This window comes from Bombus bifarius, unplaced genomic scaffold (assembly GCF_011952205.1).
Source record: "Bombus bifarius isolate JDL3187 unplaced genomic scaffold, Bbif_JDL3187 scf7180000009243, whole genome shotgun sequence".
Lineage (NCBI taxonomy): Eukaryota > Metazoa > Arthropoda > Insecta > Hymenoptera > Apidae > Bombus > Bombus bifarius.
In genome coordinates this window covers 418632-431258 of record NW_022884989.1, presented here as the reverse complement: position 1 = coordinate 431258, position 12627 = coordinate 418632, and the positions used below count along the sequence as shown (strand labels likewise).

The window sequence follows — 12627 nt, the reverse complement described above, 5'->3', positions numbered from 1 at the left end:
GTTTTGTATGGAGCAATTGTTGTTACATAAAATTACACTCACCCATGGTAAGCGAGAAACGACAATAAGAAGAAGATGCAAGCGAGTACGTCTGCTCGTCCTACGATGCCAGTCACCTGAAACAAGAAGAAAATGTCATGAAAATCTGATATACGAGCGTCTCTGTAAACTGTATCGCGCAAACAAATTATTTTATATCGGAAATATTAAAAACGCAGAACCAAACTACCCGAATGATCGGTTCCACGCGGAAACATTAATACCAAAGTGGTAAATCTGTAGATTCTCGACACGAGCACCGAGAAGCGAAATCGAAGGACACAATGGACGTTCGAGCCAGTGCGAAGATCTTGCAGGGTAGGCGGTGGACTGAAATTGGATTTGGCTGTGTAAAACGAAAAGGCCACGACGCGCCAGAAAGCCAACGAGGAGATCCCTTTCACGGGACAAACGACGAGGAACACGGCCATGTGATCCAAAGGGCCAGGGACGAATTGAAAGAGAAGAGAGCCTGGCCAAGTTATTGACAGTTCGCCACCAGTGAATAACCGTGCTTCCCGAAGATCGTCTTGAGCTACCGGCTCGGATGGTGCCAAGATTCTCGAGGATCACCTCGATCCATAGATTCGTATGTGCCACTGGGTGGCCTCAGCATCTTCCGTTTTTCGTTTTATCCTTCTTTGTTCCGCACCAACGCTCCCTTTTCCTTTCATTCTCCTTCATTCAGCGGGTTGCATCATAGAAATTTACGGACATCGTCCATTACCACGAATCGATCAACCATACCCAACGAATTAATTCTGAGATTCTCGCGCCGCTGTTACGGGCACTCGAAATGAGAAACCGAAGGTCCCTTTTGTAGGATTTTTTACTACAATTAGTTTATTTACAATAGATTAAACAGATGTTGGTTAAACGGGAAACGTTGGTTATTTAACGTGAACTAAATACAATGACGTACTATAATTAAGACAACTAAATAGTTGATTTGCAATTCTCGTCACTACGCTTCCAACGTTCTCTCTCACGAGGACCACACTCTCTCGACAACGATAGCAACACTATCTTCCTGACTTCTCGATTCACACACTCTGGCTTCTCAACTAACACTGATTGTTAATTCGTCTTTCTCCCTTAGCATCCCTTTGTCTTTTGTCTTAGCCCCACCACGCACGTGTTCCGCAATCGCACGTGGCCAGGGTCACGCAGGCCCCTTCCACGTAACTATTCGATCGAAGGACCGACGATACATTGATGGGCCTGTCGGCACTTAGGCTTTCTCGCGACATTGTTTATGGTTCGTCCGATATCTCTTAAGCCTTTCGTCCACGATACTACACTTTTAATTCGTAGCTTTCGAACGAGAGTTCGTTAAACGAGATCGTTTCGAAGAAGTTCGAATCGAGGTCCGGCGGAATTGATCTTCCGATCTACGATACGGTCCCTGCACGCGCGCATGCAGCTACCGTCATCCAGTGTAACAACTATTCCGCGTTAATTTGCGACACCGCACCGTCTGCAGAAACTCGCGTCTCTATTGTTGGTTCGGTAGACGAATTTTCAATTTCGGTTAATCGATAGTTGTAATCAACTTTGTTACTTTCGCGATAACCTGCTTACGTTTGCGGTAACGCTGTTCCATTTGCCGCTATCGCCGAATGCCAACTTGTCGCGAACGTTGTGAATTGTTTGATGGAAAAATAGACGAACGGCGGGAACACGCAACGAACGAGTGTGGAATATATTTTGGAAATTTACGGTTAATTGTGTGAAACAAGTCGCAAATATGTCTCTTAAATGACGTTATTGCTCAGAATATATGCAACTTTTATACAACTATCATAACATCGAACTGTACTTACGATATATAGTCAGAGTTATTTGTTATTAATTGCGTACAATTACTTGATTATCCTTTCATCAAAATTTCCAGTGTGTACGATTAAACGAGGTGAAAGGACGAAATTATAGTTTGTAATTGTTGGAACACAACGATATTAATCTTATACAGACACCTACACAGGCATTTGAACAGGTCACTTGCACAGGTCGTACTCACTACTGTATAGAGAGTGGGATTCAAAATCTTTTAAGGGACCATGGGTTACTACGTACAGTCAGTCTGACAGTAACTGGCCAACTGCCAACAATTCATAACACTTACTTACATTTTAAATACATTTGGTTCTGTAATTTTGTTTAATAAATATCACCTAATATTATTTCAACATAAACATTGTGTCTTCCACAGATTATTAATCTTAACTTTAAGATTACATTCTAACAGTAATTAATTACTCCGATGATTCCAGAATAGTGCCAATTAAAGAAAAGAAAAAAAAGGTTCCACAATCTTTAACCTTTTTTGTAGCTTTTTTATTTCTCTAACAAGTGCTAGCATCTACTTTTAACAATTTAAGATACAGTAATATTAATTTAGAAATAAAAGATTACATATTTTACGCGAGTTATGAAAATGTTGCTATTTGTATTCTCATGTACGTGTGTAATATCGCCGACGATTCTTGCAGCAGAGAATAAATTTTAATAGTGCATAGAACAAAGATGAATTCTCTACTAAACAGAAATACAAATGTTCAACTGTAATTGAGTCTCCCAGAATATAAGTTAAATAAAAAGATACAAAAGTAACTCTGTTATAATCCTTTGCAATACTAATAATTAAAATGTAATATTTATAAAATTTTCTAGAATTCAAACCTTTTGTGCATCTTCAATAATACGATAAATAGTCGCTGTATACAGAGTGGTTGGTAACTGGTGGTACAAGCGGAAAGGGGGTGATTCTACGCGAAAAAAGAAGTCGAAAATATACAATAAAAATTTTCCGTTCGAGGCTTTGTTTTCGAGAAATTCGAATTTGAATTTTCGCTCGGTACACGTGCGGTACGTTATAACGGATCTCACTGTATATCGTTGTCCCGATGGAAAAAAGTTAAAAAAAAAAGAAAAAAGAAAAAATTAAAAAAAATAATTTTTATTCTATATTTTCGACTTTTTTTCGCGTAGAATCACCCCCTTTCCGCTTGTACCACCAGTTACCAATCACCCTGTATATATAATAAACGACCATATCTTTTTTTGTCAGACAACGCTTTTTACAGAATTAAAAACATTCAAATATAGGAAAAAAGGTCCGAGTTCGAAAATCAGATAGGAAGTCTCCTAGGGAAAAATGTTATTTCACTTTTCCAATTTAATCTCGTTTGTAGGATGGAACTTTCCACGCATATTGCATCGTCAATCGCGAAACATTTAATTTCGTTAAATTTTGGTCCGGCGATTGGTGAAATTAGGTGAACGTCGAGCATCGAAACGTTACATCTTTCTATTCAGCTATATTAATTTCTCATTGACGCGCGGCACACCATGATTAACAATGTACAGATACGCATATTCTCTGCGTTCGAAAAATGATTAACGTTTGTCTGGGAAATTTCGAAGTTTCCCCCGTATCATTAAATTCTCATTATTATTAACTGTCCTGTACGGCAATAAATTACGTCACCGTTAATGAAGCGCCGTTGCATACGCCGATCCGCTAATTTCATACATTTTATGGATGGTTCAAGGATGCACGAAAGCAAAACCGATACAGTTGCTCGCGTTATTATTAAATTTCGACTATAATTGCGACCGTGATGGACATTGATGAATATGACTTTCAACGTGGCCGGCTACATCAGAAAGCAATAAATCAATCCCTTTCCCTTCGGATGATGAAAAGAAATGAAAAGAATACAGGAAAGATATCGAGCTCTTCTCCCAAGGGAGAACGATTTAATGAAACATTAATTGCATTCGGCATGGTTACTTATTAGAAATGTGCTTCGATTGTCGTCAAAGCTACTGTTACTCGAAATGTACGTTTCTACATAGGCAACACCGAGAATTTGTTCGAAAGTTAATTTATGAAATTCAGCTTACGTCGGATTGTTTCAGATCACTTTGGTTATGTAGCGACATATGAGTCAAAGGACAATTCAAATCATATTGTTGTTTTGCCACGGAGTATCAAGACCGTTAGGTTGCAAGTAATGTAAGAACAAATAAACTCCGGGCAAAACAATGTCGCCACTACATACAACCGTCAAACGTAGACGAATTCGCTCCCCTGACCAGTACAAACAAACGGGCGCGATCGCAAGGAAGTGAGTTACAGTCAGCTGTCGATCAGTTATCAACCAGTTATCAACGAATTATCAGCGATCTAATTAACGAGTCAATAGCGATCCTATTCTACGACTTGTACACTGTCTTAGCGAATCGGTTAGTACGAGCGTCTTTGCGAGCATTATCTGTATACTAATTTATCATTTTAAATATATTCGACGGTTTCAACAACGAGCAGTCTCGTCCATTAAACCTTTGGGGGTAATTGTCCCAGACAGATGAAAAGAGAATTCGCGTTTCGTCCCGGGACTACCGGTGGACTCGTCAGTAAGGCTATGGCCGGTAATCCCTGCCTTAGACGTAGAGGGAGTCTCGCTAGGTGCGGTATTTGTATCGTGACACCGTATATTCGACCGCTAGCGAGACAGACAGACTCGTTGTCGTCGTAGTAGCCCTCTGGTGTTGGCGGTTGGCACCCGGATCGCCCGGGAGGTGTTACGATCGCGTTGATGCCTCGACCTGTCGGCGTCCTGTTGGTACCGATCAGCCACAAACCTCACCGAACAACCGCCTTCTACGCATAAACCTCTACAGTTATTTTATACGTTTTTACACGTTAAGTATATGCATTTTGTAGACTTTTGGAATCCTAAACTTCCCAAAAAGGCATAAATATCTACAGTTTGATAGTTATACGTTTAAGCGATATTTGGAAACGAAGCATAAAATGTATATTTGAGAGAATCTTATATTTCAGGGAGATCTGCGAAAGGAGCGTAAGACCTACATTCGAGACAAACAAGTAAAATTATCTTAATAAAATTTGATTATGTTCTCTCGTATGATCCATTATACCGTTTGCATATTGCGATAAACTAGTTGGCTCAATTTTATTGCTATCAGCGAGCACCGTTCTAATCTCGGATCTTTTGCGGCAATACAATATTATCTAAGTGACACGACGTATCGCGTTTTACGAGTTATAATAGCAATTCAGGGCGTGAGATTCATCGCAGGTAAATGGGCCAAAACGAAATCGGTATAAGATAAACAACAAGTTGACATTTTCCGAGGGCCCTGTCCTTCGTCCTCTTATCTACCCTATCCGCTTAGTGGAAGGAACTTGGAGGAAAATCTCGGACGTGGAACAATACTCCGTCAACGTCAAGGGGATGAGAAAGGAGTCGAAAGTGGCCTCGACGAGGACCAAGGAGCCATAAACGAAGGGTCTACTTAAGATAACAGAGATTACTCTGGCCACTTTGTGATAGATTCTTTCACGCGCCTTCAATGTCCCTCGAATTGATGGCCAGGGATAATGGGTAATTTCGAAAAAAACACCAACCGACGATTAACCTAAGTGGCGGCTCTACCCTCAAGTGAGAAAAACGGATTAAAACGAACGTTGTGCAATCGAGAGAATTTTTGAGCTTCTCTCGACTCTTGTAACGCTCGTTATAATATTCAGAGGGCGAAGCCAATCTGTTTTACGCGGATCCTTCTCCTCTAACTGTGTTTAGAGAAATATGAATCTGCAAAATTATGAATCCTACTTTTCCAGTTATATTCATAAAAATCTGGATTTACGCGAATATACAAAGTCTACTAATCGCCTCTATCCATTCTTTAGAAACGTTCATCGTTATATCCGGGTCATTCTTATATTATTCGATTCATCAAGCAAAATAGTATGAACGTGGAATCACACGAAAATAGGGATAAGATCATACGAATGGCGTTATACGCGATACTTAATAAATTCTCGAGTTGTCGAAGATCGCTGGTTCTCGTGGAAGCGGATAGATGGAAGTAGACGAAGCCGGGAGGATGCGGTGGTTGATACGTTCGTTCAAGTCGACGCCAGTTTGCTCCAGTTTGTACTTAGCTCAACTCCATTACCATCTCACTCGTTCAAGAGTCCTAATTGATTATATGAGGCGGTAGTTCCGTAGCAGTTCGCTCGTTACTCGGAGGTGGCTTATCCGCCCCTTCTTCTTCCGGCCTCTAGCTTTCTCCTCGCAACTCCTCCACGCTCTTTTATATCGGATTGCATTCCTTTTACTTTCCCGCGCCTTTCCGTAGTCACAGACGCGCGTAATTAACGCGAGAATTCCGAGGGCTAAACAGACTCGTCGGAACGGTCGATTCCTTTGATTTCCAACTCTACCACGTAACGCGTTTACCTCTGCAGATCTATCTAAATCTTCGGATACTTGCCAACTTCGAGAGAATCCGGTTTCATCGTTATCTTCTCGCGGATATCGCGAATATTACTAGGTCAGTTCTCCATATCGTTTCTTTAGAATTATATCTTATAAATATTTATTTGTACGTTATGTTTGCATTTTGTATTTATTTGTATTTTATTTGCAAATTATGGATGTTATAGGGAAGTTTTGTACCTTGATAACGTATATGTTATTAATGTATAGATATGAATATGTTAATCTATAATCTATAATGTTAATCTATAATGTACAATTAATATAATATGTGTGGTAACGGAGGATCAAATGTGGTTAGCCATGTAACATCAATATGGCCGGAAATTAATTAATTCCGCCATATCGTGTAACATATCGCGTTAATAATTAGCGACATTAAGGAGTAACCTGTGTATGTTAATAACACAACTTAACCCAGTGATTTATGAAATTAGAAGTAACACAGTGTTTTCTTGTTTGTGTTACGATTATTTTGCCTATTATTGGAATAATTTGGAAATGACTGTTATAATCTCAGTTCGGTAGCTAGTATATTAAATAATTTTTACTTTCGCTTTGCACGATGCCGATTTCAATATTTTCTAAATTTAACGATATTTACGTCAAACGACTCTGCAATTAAATTATAATATTACGTTAACAATCGCTGACTAGAGAATTGATAATTCGTTGAAAGTACAGAAAATTTCACGATTAATTCAATTTCTTCGTCTAATAAAAAATAAATTTCGATAAAAATATAAAATCCAAAAAGGTACAATTAAGATCTTTTTTCCATCCCCTGACAAAGTTCTTTATTGTCTTTGACGGCATAAGAAACTAGTAAAGGGAATATCGTGTCAAAGACTTACTATGCATCTGTGACTATCGAGAAAAGTAGATATTCTCCAGAGATTAATTCCACATTCAAGACCTGCCTATGTGTCAGTCACTTATCGTGGTTCTATTTTGTTAGACGATTACAGCCACTGCATATTTGAACCTTTTGAAAGCGAAACTGATAAACTTCACTTTTCTTAAATGTCTCAAGTTCGTTACACAGGTATGAGGTTAATTTTCAATTGTCAAGAAACGTATGACTTAATTGCACAAATTCGTTCATCGTAAAGAGATAGCATAAACGTACAGAATCTCTCGACATTTTTACTCCCAATTTTTTGCTTCCAGGGCTGCTAATTGGATCGTATCTTGAACGAATGGACGCGAGTAGTCGGGATTATCATATCGTAGAATATAATGAAAAAATATCTGCTTTTAAAGACAAAAAGCGAACCTTTACTACATACTGCGACATAATGTATTACTGATACGAGATTGTCTCTTTTATCCTTTTATGGAATTATCAGGGTAAAGTATACGCATTTCGGGTCCTCTTTCTGCAATGAATAACTTACATCTTTGATACCAGTTGGATTTCATGGAAATTCAACTTTCCCTTTATAGACCAGAGAAGATATTAGAACGTCCTTCTCGTTTTTTTATCTTTCCGCATGTACGGTACAGTTTATGTATTTGATTTTTGTAATAGGCGAATATACGCGAAGGAAGCTGGGAAGGATCGAAATAGAATTTCGGGTATTCAAGGTTGCCGCTTTTCGATGGCGACCCTGGAATGCAAATTTATGATGGATGCGGTAGACGTTAAATAGACTCGAGCTGGAGGATTAACGACCGCTTCTCCCGAAATTGAGAACGTATGCGATGTCTTCACGTGGAATTCTAATACGTAGCATGAATCAGGTTGCCACCGTATATATATAGTTATCCCTACCTTGCCATTTTCGCTGGCACTCGCAGTCTCGTAAGATCATTAAAAATCTGTGATATATCGTACAGGTAAAGGAAATACGCGCTTATGTGCACAGGTACACGTAGTATTTATAAGGATATTTATATGTAGTATCGTGGAAAAGGGCCTAAGAAACATCAAGTTAACTATGAACAATGTCGCGAGAGCCGAGGCGCTGTCGGGTCCATCAATGTGTTGTCGGTCTTTCAATTGTATAGTTCTGTAGAAAAGGCCCTGGCAATTAGCGTCTGCGGAACACGTGCGTGGTGGGCCTAAGAAAAGACAAAGGGATGCTAGAACGGCCGGAATGTGAAGGATTAGAAGTTTAGAAGTCACAGAGTGTGAGTTGAGAAGTTGGAGAGAGTCAGTGGAGAAACCGCAGAGTGTGAGTGGAGGAGCCGGAGAGTATGAATCGGGAAGTTGAGAGCCGAGTATGATAATAAGACGTACGACGATACTGTAATCAGTTCTTTGTATCGAGTACTGCTTGTTAAACTAAACTTAACTCCAAATAAAACATCATTGCTTGTCCTTACTCTAAGACCCATTTTAGTTACCACATGTATGATATTATATACAGCATATCTATTACACCTGAACGCCTTTATGGAACAAATGGAAAAGCCTTCACAGATGCGCAGGTTTTAACAGGCATGCCATTTAACCAAATAGAAGATATTACCACATCATAGAGCAGCTTGCACAAAAGCAACGGCGAAGTCGCGTGATTCGTGGTTACGCGTTGCGGCCAATCCGCTGCTTTAATATTACAGCGGTCTTTATTAAACCTTCATCTTCTTACAAGCTGCCAACTCCATTCTCGACTGTATCCCTTGGATAACGACGTCGTTACCTTCCCTCGAATTTCATTCGCGAAAACTGCTACCGAAAAGACGAAGGGGTGGCTGAGAACGCCGAGGCCAATAATCCTTACTGCTACAACAAGCTTATTAAGGACGTTAAGGCGTTTATAACGCGGCGGTTTGGGACGTGACAATATCGTCTACTTTTGTCTCCGTCTCCGCTCCTATTCTGCTCTACATCGCGACAACGAGGCTGTTAACCTCGTTTCAATTGTTAATACAATGGAATTTTAAAGAAGGAACGCACGCCGCGTTTCTTAGTTATCTTCTTAACTATGAGACTTTGAATTTCTATTATAAATAGATCGCGTTATGCGTTTCTAGGAAATTAAATTTTGTCGCGCTTTATGCAGAAGTTTACCAACTTATCGTTTGCAAAGGTACACACAGGTTATTAAATAACGTCTTCTGTAGTTTTATATTATGTTCAGCGTCTTCGTTATACTCTGCCATGTATTTATCAAACTATTTATACATAGCTATTTATCGAATTCAATAACTGTAAAGCGACGAACGAAGTCTGTGACTTTCTCAACACCTTTAGTCAAAAAGTGACAGAGAATTCGACGATTCTATCAAAGAATATCGTATAGATAAATTGATCTGCAACCAAGTCCCTTCTATTTTCATCCGACACAAGAAACAGTTCATACCATTCCAATTTATTAAACGTGTCTTCGCAATACGCTCAACAACGAAAGCTAATTCCGACGAGCTTTTCGTGCAGGATATACTTGTCACTCACAAATTCTTCAACTGTCAGATTTTAAGAATTATAAGATTTCATCGATTCTAGGAACATAGTATTATAAGATGTTATAACATCGACTGAGATGGCATTCGTAATACCAGATTCTTGTCTAACTTTAACTACTCGGGACATTCCGTTAGATTTGTCTTAGTTCTCATCTCGCCGTTCCATTCATTTCCAAAGGAACAGCGAAACGGTCCCATTTTCCTGACGAGCATAAATTTTCCCAGAGAATATTATTATCGACAAAAACGCCAGGCTTTAAGAAGCATTACGCTCTTCCATCGATCACGTACCCTGATGCTGCTGACGTCATCGAGATATCGCACGCCCTGTGAAAATAGTCACCGATATATCAGGATCGTGTACTTTGCCCTCAGGTTAATCGAATAATCTCTGGTTCTGGTTTAATTTCAAATTTACAAAATATATACACACAGTCGTCTTGACTGTGAATTTTACTCGTCCTTTCTGTGATACATCGTTCGAAAAGAACGATGAGTTGGATAACAAATTCTCTGAGCTTCCAACTATTTCTATATTACTATTTTTATTGTTTTCTGTGTTGCTCTATATATCAAGATTCGCGTGTTAGATAGGGGCATTTATTTTAGCGTAGAAATCGACCGATCGATGCTCATCTGTTTTATCTCAACAAGCTTCTTTTCGACCTTTCGAAGTCAGTCAATAACAGTATTTCATCGAACTAGGGAATTTATAATATGATCGATAGAATGACGTACTTTTTCGGCTTCAAAATTGACATGCTTGGATTTATCGCTGTTCTGAACACGCAAGCTCCGTTATATCAAACCCTCTTGTACTCAATTTTACAATTAAAATGGTTTTTTAAAGCATACGTCACGATACCTACTTGAAAGTAAATACTAATACAATGCGTGCTCTTACGTATTTTGTATATATTCTGTATCTTACGTATTTTACATATTACACATTAACATACTGACTCGTTCTACAGATTTCAATTCTCTAGACACGCATAAACATCTGCAGTGTAATCGTCGTCAACGAGTTCAGAAAAGAAAGAAAAAAAAAACAAATTTGCATAAGAATACGTCTCATCCGCTCGTTCTCCTGAAACATCGGTAACCGCTCCGCTACTCGCTAACGCGCCGCTGATCCTTCTAAAAGCTCGTTAAGAGCGAGCGAACGTGGTCTCTTTGTCATTCGAAGATTCAGAAATCGGAATCGCGGGTAATGTCTAAAGGAACGTCGAAACTCTGAAACGAGGCGCAAGGATGACCAGACCGTCAAGAATGGCCACTGTCGTCGAGGTCTTTTCTCTATTTGCCGCCAATTACCCGTCGAAGCTTCGACGTTCTTAAAGCGAGCCCAGAGAGAAACGCTCGCGGTCACTGCCTCGGCAACTTTTATAGAACAAAACGTGGACGCGGTGGAATGCACGCCACTATCGGTCTCGCCGGTTCACGGACCGAGCCTTCCCGACAAAGGGATTTCCGCTCGATACGTAATTCTGTCGATACCTCTTCCGGCTGCAATAATGTCGCGCGACGAGATAGCAAGCGGCGACGCGACGTCGCTCCGAAGCAATTTCTCCGGTGCGTTCGTCGATTTATAAGTTCGGATTTATAAGTCCGTAGGGTTTATAGGTTCTGACGCTTGAACGGTTGTGGTGACGGTAATTGTTGAGACACTGCAGCGGTGGATCCTTTCGACAGGCTCGACGACAGAGGGTTTACGGGATCGGTTCTCGCGAGAGAAGAAAATCGTGACAGGGATAATGGGTTTTGTAGATTTTTAACGATGTGCGACGTCGAAAGAGGATTATCGTGTTACAGAAGAGTTGGAATTAGTCGACTATAACGTAAAACTTGAATCGAAGAAACGAAAATTGAAACGCGAGGTTACATGGAAAAATGCATCACGCAGGGAAAAGAACGAGTCTTTGTCCAACATACTTTGGGAAGAATCGTTCAAAGTTTCAAGAATACACGGTAAATGGACAAAATTGCTAGAAGAAATTACAAACTTGTCATTCTGACCGGTTGACTCTGATAATTGAACTTCGATCAATACGAAGCATTTAGAGAGTTTCGTAAAACAGATAAAAGTGAAATAAGATTGACATAGGAACGATTCGATTATAAAACGAGATCGAAGTAAAATTCACGTTTCTTTGAGCGTTTGTTATCGAAAAACAGACGATGATGAATCGAATTCTTATGCTTATTCCTATATCGGAATATTACTTAACCACGCGCACATACTGCAGATTCACGATATCGACGAAAGAAAGTTCACAGGATTGTGCCGCGAAACGATTCGAGAATAAGGTCGGCAAACGATGACGGCGGAAACGAAGAAAAAGGAAGAGGAACGCGGGGATCGACGAAAAGAAGAAGGTAGCCGGTGGAAGAAACGAAGAAAGCGAGATGCGGTGGCAAAGCCCTTTTCCCAAGTGGAGTTGGCAGGCCTCTTTTCTTGCAACTTGCATAAAACCATTTTCCAACCCCAGTCAAGACGGGCTTCTATGAAGTTTCCTTCCGCGGGCAACTAGTGCGCCGTTTCAGACACTCGCTGCTAGACTGCCGGTGCTTTAAGTTGCAACGCTTGGCCAGTTTGTAATAGTATTGGCGATACTTTGTGAAACTTTTTCACCATTGTCGAAACCAGAGGAATTTTCGAAAGGTGCAAAGAGAATAGAAGCGAACTATGGGTATTTTGAATTGCATAGGTACGACGTAGGTGGTATGGTTGCTATGAACTGGAATTACGAAATTTCTCGACGTAAACATTCAAGCATAAAGAACGCACTTGCTCAGTTACTTTCACGCGTTATTATTTTATGACACTATACATAGTCGCAAGCGTAGAAATAACGAA

General features: G+C 39.9%; 1 protein-coding gene across 3 annotated transcripts in view; it reads right to left on the bottom strand.

Moving 5' to 3' along the window:
- Nucleotides 1-12627, bottom strand: part of LOC117214864 (protein O-mannosyl-transferase TMTC1-like) — a 280632-nt gene that overhangs the window by 129979 nt on the left and 138026 nt on the right. For all 3 annotated transcript variants that reach the window (XM_033461241.1, XM_033461239.1, XM_033461240.1), the window contains exon 3: nucleotides 43-116. In XM_033461241.1, coding sequence (XP_033317132.1) covers nucleotides 43-116 — 74 coding nt within the window. The remainder of the gene's footprint in view (nucleotides 1-42; nucleotides 117-12627) is intronic.